This window comes from Oncorhynchus masou, chromosome 13 (genome assembly GCF_036934945.1).
Source record: "Oncorhynchus masou masou isolate Uvic2021 chromosome 13, UVic_Omas_1.1, whole genome shotgun sequence".
Taxonomy (NCBI): domain Eukaryota; kingdom Metazoa; phylum Chordata; class Actinopteri; order Salmoniformes; family Salmonidae; genus Oncorhynchus; species Oncorhynchus masou.
The window spans coordinates 9,410,641-9,422,881 of NC_088224.1; the positions used below are offsets into that span (position 1 = coordinate 9,410,641).

The window sequence follows — 12,241 nt, forward strand, 5'->3', positions numbered from 1 at the left end:
GTTCACACTGAGACTCCATCCCCATTAGAGCTGTTGTTTCCCTTCTGTTTACTGTGTGTGTGTGTTCTCTGTTGTGTGTGTGTGTGGGTGCACTGTTGTGTTTGTGTGTGTGTGCTCTGTTGTGTGTGTGATGGTTCACTGTGCAGTCTGTTCTGTGTGTGTCCATGTGTGTGTTGTTTGTGTGTTTACTGTGTGTGTGTGTGTCTGTGTGTGTGTGTGTGTGTGTGTGTGTGTGTGTGTGTGTGTGTGTGTGTGTGCGTGCGTGTGTGTGTGTGTGCTCTGTTGTGTTTGTGTGTGTGTGTGTGTGTGTGCGCGTGTGTGTGCGTGTGTTGTGTTTTCCCATCTCCTGTGTGACTCTGTGTAACACTTCCCTCTCTGAATCCCCAGCGGCAAGATGCCAGAATCATCGTGGGGCTCTTCTACGAGACGGAAGCCAGAAAAGTTTTCTGTGAGGTACAGACGCTTACAAATTGATTACTCTGTGGATTGATACAGTATCTTAAAATGTCTGTTGACTTCTCTGTGTCTTCTTGGAAAAGTAGTGCTCAACGTTCGTGTCTTTCTATCAAGAATTTCAGGATTTTTTTCTCTGTCGCTTTTTGTTATCTCTTCTTCCTGATATATTCTCTCTGACACACCTGACTACTCCTCCTTTACCTCTCCTTTCACTCACTCACCCCTCTCTCCCTCTCTCTCTCTACTCCCCCCTCTCTCTCTCCCTCCCCCTCTCTCTACTCTCCCCCCCTCTCTCTCTCCATCCCTCTCTCTACTCCCTCCCCTCTCTCTCTCTCTCTCTCTCTCTCTCCATCCCTCTCTCTACTCCCTCCCCCCTCTCTCCCTCCCCCTCTATCTCTCTCTCTCTCCTCCCTCCCCCTGCTCTCTCTCCCTCTCCCCCTCTCTTTCTCTCCCCCCCCCCCCTCTCTCTCCCCCTCTCCCTCTCCCTCTCCCTTTCCCTCCCTCCCTCCCTCCCTCCCTCCCTCCCTCCCTCCCTCCCTCCCTCCCTCCCTCCCTCCCTCCCTCCCTCCCTCCCTCCCTCCCTCCCTCCCTCCCTCCCCCCCCCCTCTCTCTCCCTCCCTCTCTCTCTCTCCTTCCCTCCCCTCCCTCCCTCCCTCCCTCCCTCCCTCCCTCCCTCCCTCCCTCCCTCCCTCCCTCCCTCCCTCCCTCCCTCCCTCCCTCCCTCCCTCCCTCCCTCCCTCTTTCTCTCTCTTTCTTTCACACTCCTTTCCCCCCACCCCTCTCTCTCCCCCTACCCCGACCACCCCCTCTCTCTCTTCCCTCTCTCTCCCCCTACCCCTGACCCCCCCCCTCTCGCTCTCTCCTCTCCTCTCTCTCCCCTCTCTTTCCTGTCTCTCCCCTCTATCCTACAGGTGTACAAGGAGAAGCTCTATGGGAAGAAGTATGTCTGGTTCCTGATTGGTTGGTACGCAGACAACTGGTTCAAGATCAAAGACCCGTCAATCAACTGCACCGTGGAGCAGATGACGGAGGCGGTGGAGGGTCACGTCACCACGGAGATCGTCATGCTCAACCCAGAGACCGTCCGAGGGGCCTCCAATCTGGTGAGGAGTGCACTCGTGTACAGAGAGCAATATTGCTACGTGCCTGAATCCTAAAATGGCACCCTATTCCCTATATAGTGCACTACTTTAGACCAGAGCCCTATTCCCTACATAGTACACTACTTTAGACCAGAGCCCTAGTCCCTATATAGTGCACTACTTTAGACCAGAGCCCTATTCCCTATATAGTACACTACTTTAGACCAGGGCCCTATTCCCTATATAGTACACTCCTTTGACCAGGGCCCTATTCCCTACATAGTACATTACTTTAGACCAGGGCCCTATTCCCTATATAGTACACTCCTTTAGACCAGGGCCCTATTCCCTATATAGTGCACTACTTTAGACCAGGGCCCTATTCCCTATATAGTACACTACTTTAGACCAGGGCCCTATTCCCTATATAGTATACTACTTTAGACCAGGGCCCTATTCCCTATAAATTACACTACTTTAGACCAGGGCCCTATACCCTATATAGTACACTCCTTTAGATCAGTTAGTTATCTTAAATCCTGTGCTAGACCCTCACAAGGCCTCTTTAATTCATACTGCCGTGTCTGGAGAGGAGAGGAGCCTGTCCCTCACTAGTGTAACGACCCTCTTTAATTCATACTGCCGTGTCTGGAGAGGAGCCTGTCCCTCACTAGTGTAACGACCCTCTTTAATTCATACTGCCGTGTCTGGAGAGGAGCCTGTCCCTCACTAGTGTAACGACCCTCTTTAATTCATACTGCCATGTCTGGAGAAGAGAGGAGCCTGTCCCTCACTAGTGTAGACCCTCTTTAATTCATACTGCCGTGTCTGGAGAGGAGTTGTCCCTCACTAGTTTAACGACCCTCTTTAATTCATACTGCCATGTCTGGAGAGGAGAGGAGCCTGTCCCTCACTAGTGTAACGACCCTCTTTAATTCATACTGCCGTGTCTGGAGAGGAGCCTGTCCTCACTAGTGTAACGACCCTCTTTAATTCATACTGCCATGTCTGGAGAAGAGAGGAGCCTGTCCCTCACTAGTGTAACGACCCTCTTTAATTCATACTGCCGTGTCTGGAGAGGAGCCTGTCCCTCACTAGTGTAACGACCCTCTTTAATTCATACTGCCATGTCTGGAGAGGAGAGGAGCCTGTCCCTCACTAGTGTAACGACCCTCTTTAATTCATACTGCCGTGTCTGGAGAGGAGCCTGTCCCTCACTAGTGTAACGACCCTCTTTAATTCATACTGCCATGTCTGGAGAGGAGAGGAGCCTGTCCCTCACTAGTGTAACGACCCTCTTTAATTCATACTGCCGTGTCTGGAGAGGAGCCTGTCCCTCACTAGTGTAACGACCCTCTTTATTTCATACTGCCATGTCTGGAGAGGAGAGGAGCCTGTCCCTCACTAGTGTAACGACCCTCTTTAATTCATACTGCCGTGTCTGGAGAGGAGCCTGTCCCTCACACCCTCTTTAATTCATACTGCCGTGTCTGGAGAGGAGAGGAGCCTGTCCCTCACTAGTGTAACGACCCTCTTTAATTCATACTGCCGTGTCTGGAGAGGAGCCTGTCCTCACTAGTGTAACGACCCTCTTTAATTCATACTGCCGTGTCTGGAGAGGGCCTGTCCCTCACCAGTGTAACGACCCTCTTTAATTCATACTGCCGTGTCTGGAGAGGAGAGCCTGTCCCTCACTAGTGTACTGTGTAACCCTCTTTAATTCATACTGCCGTGTCTGGAGAGGAGCCTGTCCCTCACTAGTGTAACGACCCTCTTTAATTCATACTGCCGTGTCTGGAGAGGAGCCTGTCCCTCACTAGTGGACCCTCTTTAATTCATACTGCCGTGTCTGGAGAGGAGAGGAGCCTGTCCCTCACTAGTGTAAGACCCTCTTTAATTCATACTGCCGTGTCTGGAGAGGAGCCTGTCCCTCACTAGTGTAACGACCCTCTTTAATTCATACTGCCGTGTCTGGAGAGGAGCCTGTCCCTCACTAGTGTAACGACCCTCTTTAATTCATACTGCCGTGTCTGGAGAGGAGCCTGTCCCTCACTAGTGTAACGACCCTCTTTAATTCATACTGCCGTGTCTGGAGAGGAGAGGAGCCTGTCCCTCACTAGTGTAACGACACTGTTTAATTCATACTGCCGTGTCTGGAGAGGAGCCTGTCCCTCACTAGTGTAACGACCCTCTTTAATTCATACTGCCGTGTCTGGAGAGGAGAGGAGCCTGTCCCTCACTAGTGTAACGACCCTCTTTAATTCATACTGCCGTGTCTGGAGAGGGAGCCTGTCCCTCACTAGTGTAACGACCCTCTTTAATTCATACTGCCGTGTCTGGAGAGGAGAGGAGCCTGTCCCTAGTGTAACGACCCTCTTTAATTCATACTGCCGTGTCTGGAGAGGAGAGGAGCCTGTCCCTCACCAGTGTAACGACCCTCTTTAATTCATACTGCCGTGTCTGGAGAGGAGCCTGTCCTCGCTAGTGTGACCCTCTTTAATTCATACTGCCGTGTCTGGAGAGGAGCCTGTCCCTCACTAGTGTAATGACCCTCTTTAATTCATACTGCCGTGTCTGGAGAGGAGCCTGTCCCTCACCAGTGTAACGACCCTCTTTAATTCATACTGCCGTGTCTGGAGAGGAGCCTGTCCCTCACCAGTGTAACGACCCTCTTTAATTCATACTGCCGTGTCTGGAGAGGAGCCTGTCCCTCACTAGTGTAACGACCCTCTTTAATTCATACTGCCGTGTCTGGAGAGGAGCCTGTCCCTCACTAGTGTAACGACCCTCTTTAATTCATACTGCCTTGTCTGGAGAGTAGAGGACCTTCAGGAAGCTACTATTATCCATCTTACTTTGAAGATTTACCTCGTAGAAGAAAAGCTTTGTTCTCGAAGAGAAGTGTTTTTCGAGCGCAGTTAACCGTTTCTCTCTCTTTTGAATCGCCGGCTCTGAATTAAGAGAGGAGAGGAGAGGAGAGGAGAGGGGAGGAGAGTAGAGGAGAAAATAGAGAAAATGTAAATACTGAAGAAATAATAGACTTTTTGTTATTGTTCATCGTTCACGCTAAACTGGGGCAGCGCTGTCTGGAGGGGCTGAAGAGGCAGAGAGGGAGAGAGACAGTAGTGGGATGTGTCCCAAACTTCACCCTTTTACCTATGGGCTCTGGTCAAAAGAAGTGCACTATGCCCTATGGGCTCTGGTCTAAAGTAGTGCACTATGCCCTATGGGCTCTGGTCTAAAGTAGTACACTATGCCCTATGGGCTCTGGTCTAAAGTAGTGCACTATGCCCTATGGGATCTGGTCTAAAGTAGTGCACTATGCCCTATGGGCCCTGGTCTAAAGTAGTGCACTATGCCCTATGGGCTCTGGTCAAAAGTAGTGCACTATGCCCTATGGGCTCTGGTCAATGTAGTGCACTATGCCCTATGGGCCCTGGTCAAAGTAGTGCACTATGCCCTATGGGCCCTGGTCTAAAGTAGTGCACTATGCCCTATGGGCCCTGGTCTAAAGTAGTGCACTATGCCCTATGGGCCCTGGTCTAAAGTAGTGCACTATGCCCTATGGGCTCTGGTCTAAAGTAGTGCATTAGGGGCCCAGTCTGGTCTAAAGTAGACTATGCCCTATGGGCTCTGGTCAAAAGTAGTGCACTATGCCCCGCTCTGGTCAAAGTGGCTATGCCCTATGGGCTCTGGTCTAAAGTAGTGCACTAGGGCAGCGGCTCTGGTCTAAAGATCTATGCCCTTTGGGCTCTGGTCAAAGTAGTGCACTATGCCCTATGGGTTCTGGTCAAAGTAGTGCACTATGTGGAATGGGCTCTGGTCAAAATATGACCTTTGTTCAAAGCAGTTCAACATGCCCTATGGGCTCTGTAGTGCACTATGCCCTATGGGTTCTGGTCAAAGTAGTGCACTATGCCCTATGGGCTCTGGTCAAAGTAGTGCACTATGCCCTATGGGTTCTGGTCAAAGTAGTGCACTATGCCCTATGGGCTCTGGTCTAAAGTAGTGTGTGGGATCTGGTCTAAAGTGTGCACTATGCCCTATGGGCTCTGGTCAAAGTAGTGCACTATGCCCTATGGGCTCTGGTCAAAGTAGTGCACTATGCCCTATGGGCTCTGGTCTAAACACACAATGCCCTATGGGCTCTGGTCTAAAGTACACTATGCCCTTTGGGCTCTGGTCAAAGTACACAAATGGGCCCCTAAAGTAGTGCACTATGTAGAAAGTCCAGTCGGTAAGCAGACACAAAGCCCTTAATGATCAAAGCCCCGTTTCAACACACACAAAGCGATGGTTCCCAACACACACAAAGCTGCTTGATGCAGCCCGGCGCCAAAGTAGAGGAGGGAGTGGAAGGAGTGTCTGTCAAATATGACCTTTGTTCAAGCAGTTCAACAAAGCCCTCAACTGTGTGTGTGTGTGTGTGTGTGTGTGTGTGTGTGTGTGTGTGTGTGTGTGTGTGTGTGTGTTGGAAAGAGATCTGAACATACATACACACAAATCCCTCAACACACAAATCCCTCAACACACAAAGCCCCCAACACACAAAGCCCTCAACACACAAAGCCCCCAACACACAAAGCCCTCAACACACAAAGCCCCCAACACACAAAGCCCTCAACACACACAAAGCCCCCAACACACACAAAGCCCTCAACACACAAAGCCCTCAACACACACAAAGCCCTCAACACACAAAGCCCTCAACACACACAAAGCCCTCAACACACACAAAGCCCCCAACACACAAAGCCCTCAACACACACAAAGCCCTCAACACACACAAAGCCCCCAACACACACAAAGCCCTCAACACACACAAAGCCCTCAACACACAAAGCCCTCAACACACACAAAGCCCTCAACACACACAAAGCCCTCAACACACACAAAGCCCTCAAAACACACAAAGCTCTCAACACACACAAAGCTCTCAACACACAAAGCCCTCAACACACTGTTACAAACTTCCTCAACACACAAAGGCCCTCAACACGGAAAGCTGACCAAAGATCCCTCAACAGACAGAAACTGAAACAACAAAGCTCCCACACAGGTCTGTCCAACGCTGGTCCACAAAGCTGACTCCACACTGTTAAGACTGCTTCCATCACGTGGACTGGGACATGTTTCGTATTGCGTCAGGCAACAACATTGACGAATACGCTGATTCCGTGTGCGAGTTCATTAGAACGTGCGTTGAAGATGTCGTTCCCACAGCAACGATTAAAACAATCCCTAACCAGAAACCGTGGATTGATGGCAGCATTCGCGTGAAACTGAAAGCGCGAACCACTGCTTTTAATCAGGGCAAGGTGACTGGTAACATGACTGAATACAAACAGTGCAGCTATTCCCTCCGTAAGGCTATCAAACAAGCTAAGCGTCAGTACAGAGACAAAGTAGAATCTCAATTCAACGGCTCAGACACAAGAGGCATGTGGCAGGGTCTACAGTCAATCACGGACTACAGGAAGAAATCCAGCCCAGTCACGGACCAGGATGTCTTGCACCCAGGCAGACTAAATTACTTTTTTGCCCGCTTTGAGGACAATACAGTGCCACTGACACGGCCTGCAACGGAAACATGCGGTCTCTCCTTCACTGCAGCCGAGGTGAGTAAAACATTTAAACGTGTTAACCCTCGCAAGGCTGCAGGCCCAGACGGCATCCCCAGCCGCGCCCTCAGAGCATGCGCAGACCAGCTGGCTGGTGTGTTTACGGACATATTCAATCAATCCCTATACCAGTCTGCTGTTCCCACATGCTTCAAGAGGGCCACCATTGTTCCTGTTCCCAAGAAAGCTAAGGTAACTGAGCTATACGACTACCGCCCCGTAGCACTCACTTCCGTCATCATGAAGTGCTTTGAGAGACTAGTCAAGGACCATATCACCTCCACCCTACCTGACACCCTAGACCCACTCCAATTTGCTTAGCGCTCAAATAGGTCCACAGACGATGCAATCTCAACCACACTGCACACTGCCCTAAGCCATCTGGACAAGAGGAATACCTATGTGAGAATGCTGTTCATCGACTACAGCTCGGCATTCAACACCATAGTACCCTCCAAGCTCGAGACCCTGGGTCTCGACCCCGCCCTGTGCAACTGGGTACTGGACTTCCTGACGGGCCGCCCCCAGGTGGTGAGGGTAGGTAACAACATCTCCTCCCCGCTGATCCTCAACACTGGGGCCCCACAAGGGTGCATTCTGAGCCCTCTCCTGTACTCCCTGTTCACCCACGACTGCGTGGCCATGCACGCCTCCAACTCAATCATCAAGTTTGCGGACGACACAACAGTGGTAGGCTTGATTACCAACAACGACGAGATGGCCTACAGGGAGGAGGTGAGGGCCCTCGGAGTGTGGTGTCAGGAAAATAACCTCACACTCAACGTCAACAAAACTAAGGAGATGATTGTGGACTTCAGGAAACAGCAGAGGGAACACCCCCCTATCCACATCGATGGAACAGTAGTGGAGAGAGTAGCAAGTTTTAAGTTCCTCGGCATACACATCACAGAGAAACTGAATTGGTCCACTCACACAGACAGCATCGTGAAGAAGGCGCAGCAGCGCCTCTTCAACCTCAGGAGGCTGAAGAAATTCGGCTTGTCACCAAAAGCACTCACAAACTTCTGCAGATGCACAATCGAGAGCATCCTGGCGGGCTGTATCACTGCCTGGTACGGCAACTGCTCCGCCCTCAACCGTAAGGCTCTCCAGAGGGTAGTGAGGTCTGCACAACGCATCACCGGGGGCAAACTACCTGCCCTCCAGGACACCTACACCACCCGATGTTACAGGAAGGCCATAAAGATCATCAAGGACATCAACCACCCGAGCCACTGCCTGTTCACCCCGCTATCATCCAGAAGGCGAGGTCAGTACAGGTGCATCAAAGCTGGGACCGAGAGACTGAAAAACAGCTTCTATCTCAAGGCCATCAGACTGTTAAACAGCCACCACTAACATTGAGTGGCTGCTGCCAACACACTGACACTGACTCAACTCCAGCCACTTTAATAATGGGAATTGATGGGAAATGATGTAAATATATCACTAGCCACTTTAAACAATGCTACCTTATATAATGTTACTTACCCTACATTATTCATCTCATATGCATACGTATATACTGTTCTCTATATCATCAACTGCATCCTTATGTAATACATGTATCACTAGCCACTTTAACTATGCCACTTTGTTTACATACTCATCTCATATGTATATACTGTACTTGATACCATCTATTGTATCTTGCCTATGCTGCTCTGTACCATCACTCATTCATATATCCTTATGTACATATTCTTTATCCCCTTACACTGTGTATAAGACAGTAGTTTAGGAATTGTTAGTTAGATTACTTGTTGGTTATTACTGCATTGTCGGAACTAGAAGCACAAGCATTTCGCTACACTCACATTAACATCTGCTAACCATGTGTATGTGACAAATAAAATTTGATTTGATTTGACACACAAAGCCCTCAACACACACAAAGCTCTCAACACACACAAAGCTCTCAACACACACAAAGCTCTCAACACACACAAAGCTCTCAACACACACAAAGCTCTCAACACACACAAAGCTCTCAACACACACAAAGCTCTCAACACACACAAAGCCCTCAAGAGTTTCTTCTTAACAGTGTATTTGAAAGCTCTTCTCTCCCTGCCTGTAGAGTAAACATTCCTCTTCTCCAGAGTAATTACACTGAGCTCCCGATGCCAGGCCACACAGCCTCCCCTCCCGATGCCAGGTCACACAGCCTCCCCTCCTGATACCAGGCCACACAGCCTCCCCTCCTGATACCAGGCCACACAGCCTCCCCTCCCCTCCTGATACCAGGCCACACAGCCTCCCCCCTCCTCCCGATGCCAGGTCACACAGCCTCCCTCCTGATACCAGGCCACACAGCCTCCCCTCCCCTCCTGATACCAGGTCACACAGCCTCCCCTCCTGATACCAGGCCACACAGCCTCCCTCCCCTCCTGATGCCAGGTCACACAGCCTCCCCCTCCCCTCCTGATACCAGGTCACACAGCCTCCCTCCTGATACCAGGTCACACAGCCTCCCCTCCTGATGCCAGGTCACACAGCCTCCCCTCCTGATACCAGGTCACACAGCCTCCCCTCCCCTCCTGATACCAGGTCACACAGCCTCCCCTCCTGATACCAGGCCACACAGCCTCCCCTCCCCTCCTGATACCAGGTCACACAGCCTCCCCTCCTGATACCAGGTCACACAGCCTCCCCTCCTCCTGATACCAGGTCACACAGCCTCCCCTCCTGATACCAGGTCACACAGCCTCCCCCCCTCCTGATGCCAGGTCACCAGCCTCCCCTCCTGATGCCAGGTCACACAGCCTCCCCTCCCCTCCTGATACCAGGTCACACAGCCTCCTCCCCTCCTGATGCCAGGTCCACAGCCTCCCCTCCTGATGCCAGGTCACACAGCCTCCCCTCCTGATACCAGGTCACACAGCCTCCCCTCCTGATACCAGGTCCACAGCCTCCCTCCCCCTCCTGATACCAGGCCACACAGCCTCCCCTCCTGATACCAGGTCACACAGCCTCCCCTCCCCTCCTGATACCAGGTCACACAGCCTCCCCTCCCCTCCTGATGCCAGGTCACACAGCCTCCCCTCCTGATGCCAGGTCACACAGCCTCCCTCCTGATGCCAGGTCACACAGCCTCCCCTCCTGATACCAGGTCACACAGCCTCCCCTCCTCCTGATGCCAGGTCACACAGCCTCCCCTCCTGATGCCAGGTCACACAGCCTCCCCTCCTGATGCCAGGTCACACAGCCTCCCCTCCTGATGCCAGGTCACACAGCCTCCCCTCCTGATACCAGGTCACACAGCCTCCCCTCCTGATACCAGGTCACACAGCCTCCCCTCCTGATACCAGGACACACAGCCTCCCCTCCCCTCCTGATGCCAGGTCACACAGCCTCCCCTCCTGATGCCAGGTCACACAGCCTCCCCTCCTGATGCCAGGTCACACAGCCTCCCCTCCTGATGCCAGGTCACACAGCCTCCCCTCCTGATGCCAGGTCACACAGCCTCCCCTCCTGATACCAGGTCACACAGCCTCTCCTCCTGATACCAGGTCACACAGCCTCCCTCCTGATACCAGGTCACACAGCCTCCCCTCCTGATGCCAGGTCACACAGCCTCCCCCCCTCCTGATGCCAGGTCACACAGCCTCCCCTCCTGATACCAGGTCACACAGCCTCCCCTCCTGATACCAGGTCACACAGCCTCCCCTCCTGATGCCAGGTCACACAGCCTCCTCCCCTCCTGATACCAGGTCACACAGCCTCCCTCCCCTCCTGATACCAGGTCACACAGCCTCCCCTCCTGATACCAGGTCACACAGCCTCCCCTCCTGATGCCAGGTCACACAGCCTCCCCCCTCCTGATACCAGGTCACACAGCCTCCCCTCCCCTCCTGATACCAGGTCACACAGCCTCCCCTCCTCCTGATACCAGGTCACACAGCCTCCCTCCTGATGCCAGGTCACACAGCCTCCCCTCCTGATACCAGGTCACACAGCCTCCCCTCCTGATGCCAGGTCACACAGCCTCCCCTCCTGATGCCAGGTCACACAGCCTCCCCTCCTGATACCAGGCCACACAGCCTCCCCTCCTGATACCAGGTCACACAGCCTCCCCTCCTGATACCAGGTCACACAGCCTCCCCTCCCCTCCTGATGCCAGGTCACACAGCCTCCCCTCCTGATGCCAGGTCACACAGCCTCCCCTCCTGATGCCAGGTCACCAGCCTCCCCTCCTGATACCAGGCCACACAGCCTCCCTCCCCTCCTGATACCAGGTCACACAGCCTCCCCTCCTGATGCCAGGTCACACAGCCTCCCCTCCTCCCGATGCCAGGTCACACAGCCTCCCCTCCTGATACCAGGTCACACAGCCTCCCCTCCTGATACCAGGTCACACAGCCTCCCTCCCCTCCTGATACCAGGTCACACAGCCTCCCCTCCCCTCCTGATGCCAGGTCACACAGCCTCCCCTCCTGATGCCAGGTCACCAGGATACCAGGTCACACAGCCTCCCCTCCCCTCCTGATACCAGGTCACACAGCCTCCCCTCCTGATGCCAGGTCACCAGCCTCCCCTCCTGATGCCAGGTCACACAGCCTCCCCTCCTGATACCAGGACACACAGCCTCCCCTCCTGATACCAGGTCACACAGCCTCCCTCCTGATACCAGGTCACACAGCCTCCCCTCCTGATGCCAGGTCACACAGCCTCCCCTCCTGATGCCAGGTCACACAGCCTCCCCTCCTGATGCCAGGTCACACAGCCTCCCCTCCTGATACCAGGACACACAGCCTCCCCTCCTGATACCAGGTCACACAGCCTCCCCTCCTGATACCAGGTCACACAGCCTCCCCTCCTGATGCCAGGTCACACAGCCTCCCCTCCTGATACCAGGTCACACAGCCTCCCTCCCCTCCTGATGCCAGGTCACACAGCCTCCCCTCCTGATACCAGGACACACAGCCTCCCCTCCTGATACCAGGTCACACAGCCTCCCCTCCTGATACCAGGACACACAGCCTCCCCTCCCCTCCTGATACCAGGTCACACAGCCTCCCCTCCCCTCCTGATACCAGGTCACACAGCCTCCCCTCCTGATGCCAGGTCACACAGCCTCCC

General features: G+C 53.2%; 1 protein-coding gene across 1 annotated transcript in view; it reads left to right on the top strand.

The window, feature by feature from the left end:
• Positions 1 to 12,241, top strand: part of LOC135551343 (gamma-aminobutyric acid type B receptor subunit 1-like) — a 180,491-nt gene that overhangs the window by 39,455 nt on the left and 128,795 nt on the right. The window contains exons 5-6 of the mRNA XM_064982564.1: positions 388 to 453; positions 1,368 to 1,559. Coding sequence (XP_064838636.1) covers positions 388 to 453; positions 1,368 to 1,559 — 258 coding nt within the window. The remainder of the gene's footprint in view (positions 1 to 387; positions 454 to 1,367; positions 1,560 to 12,241) is intronic.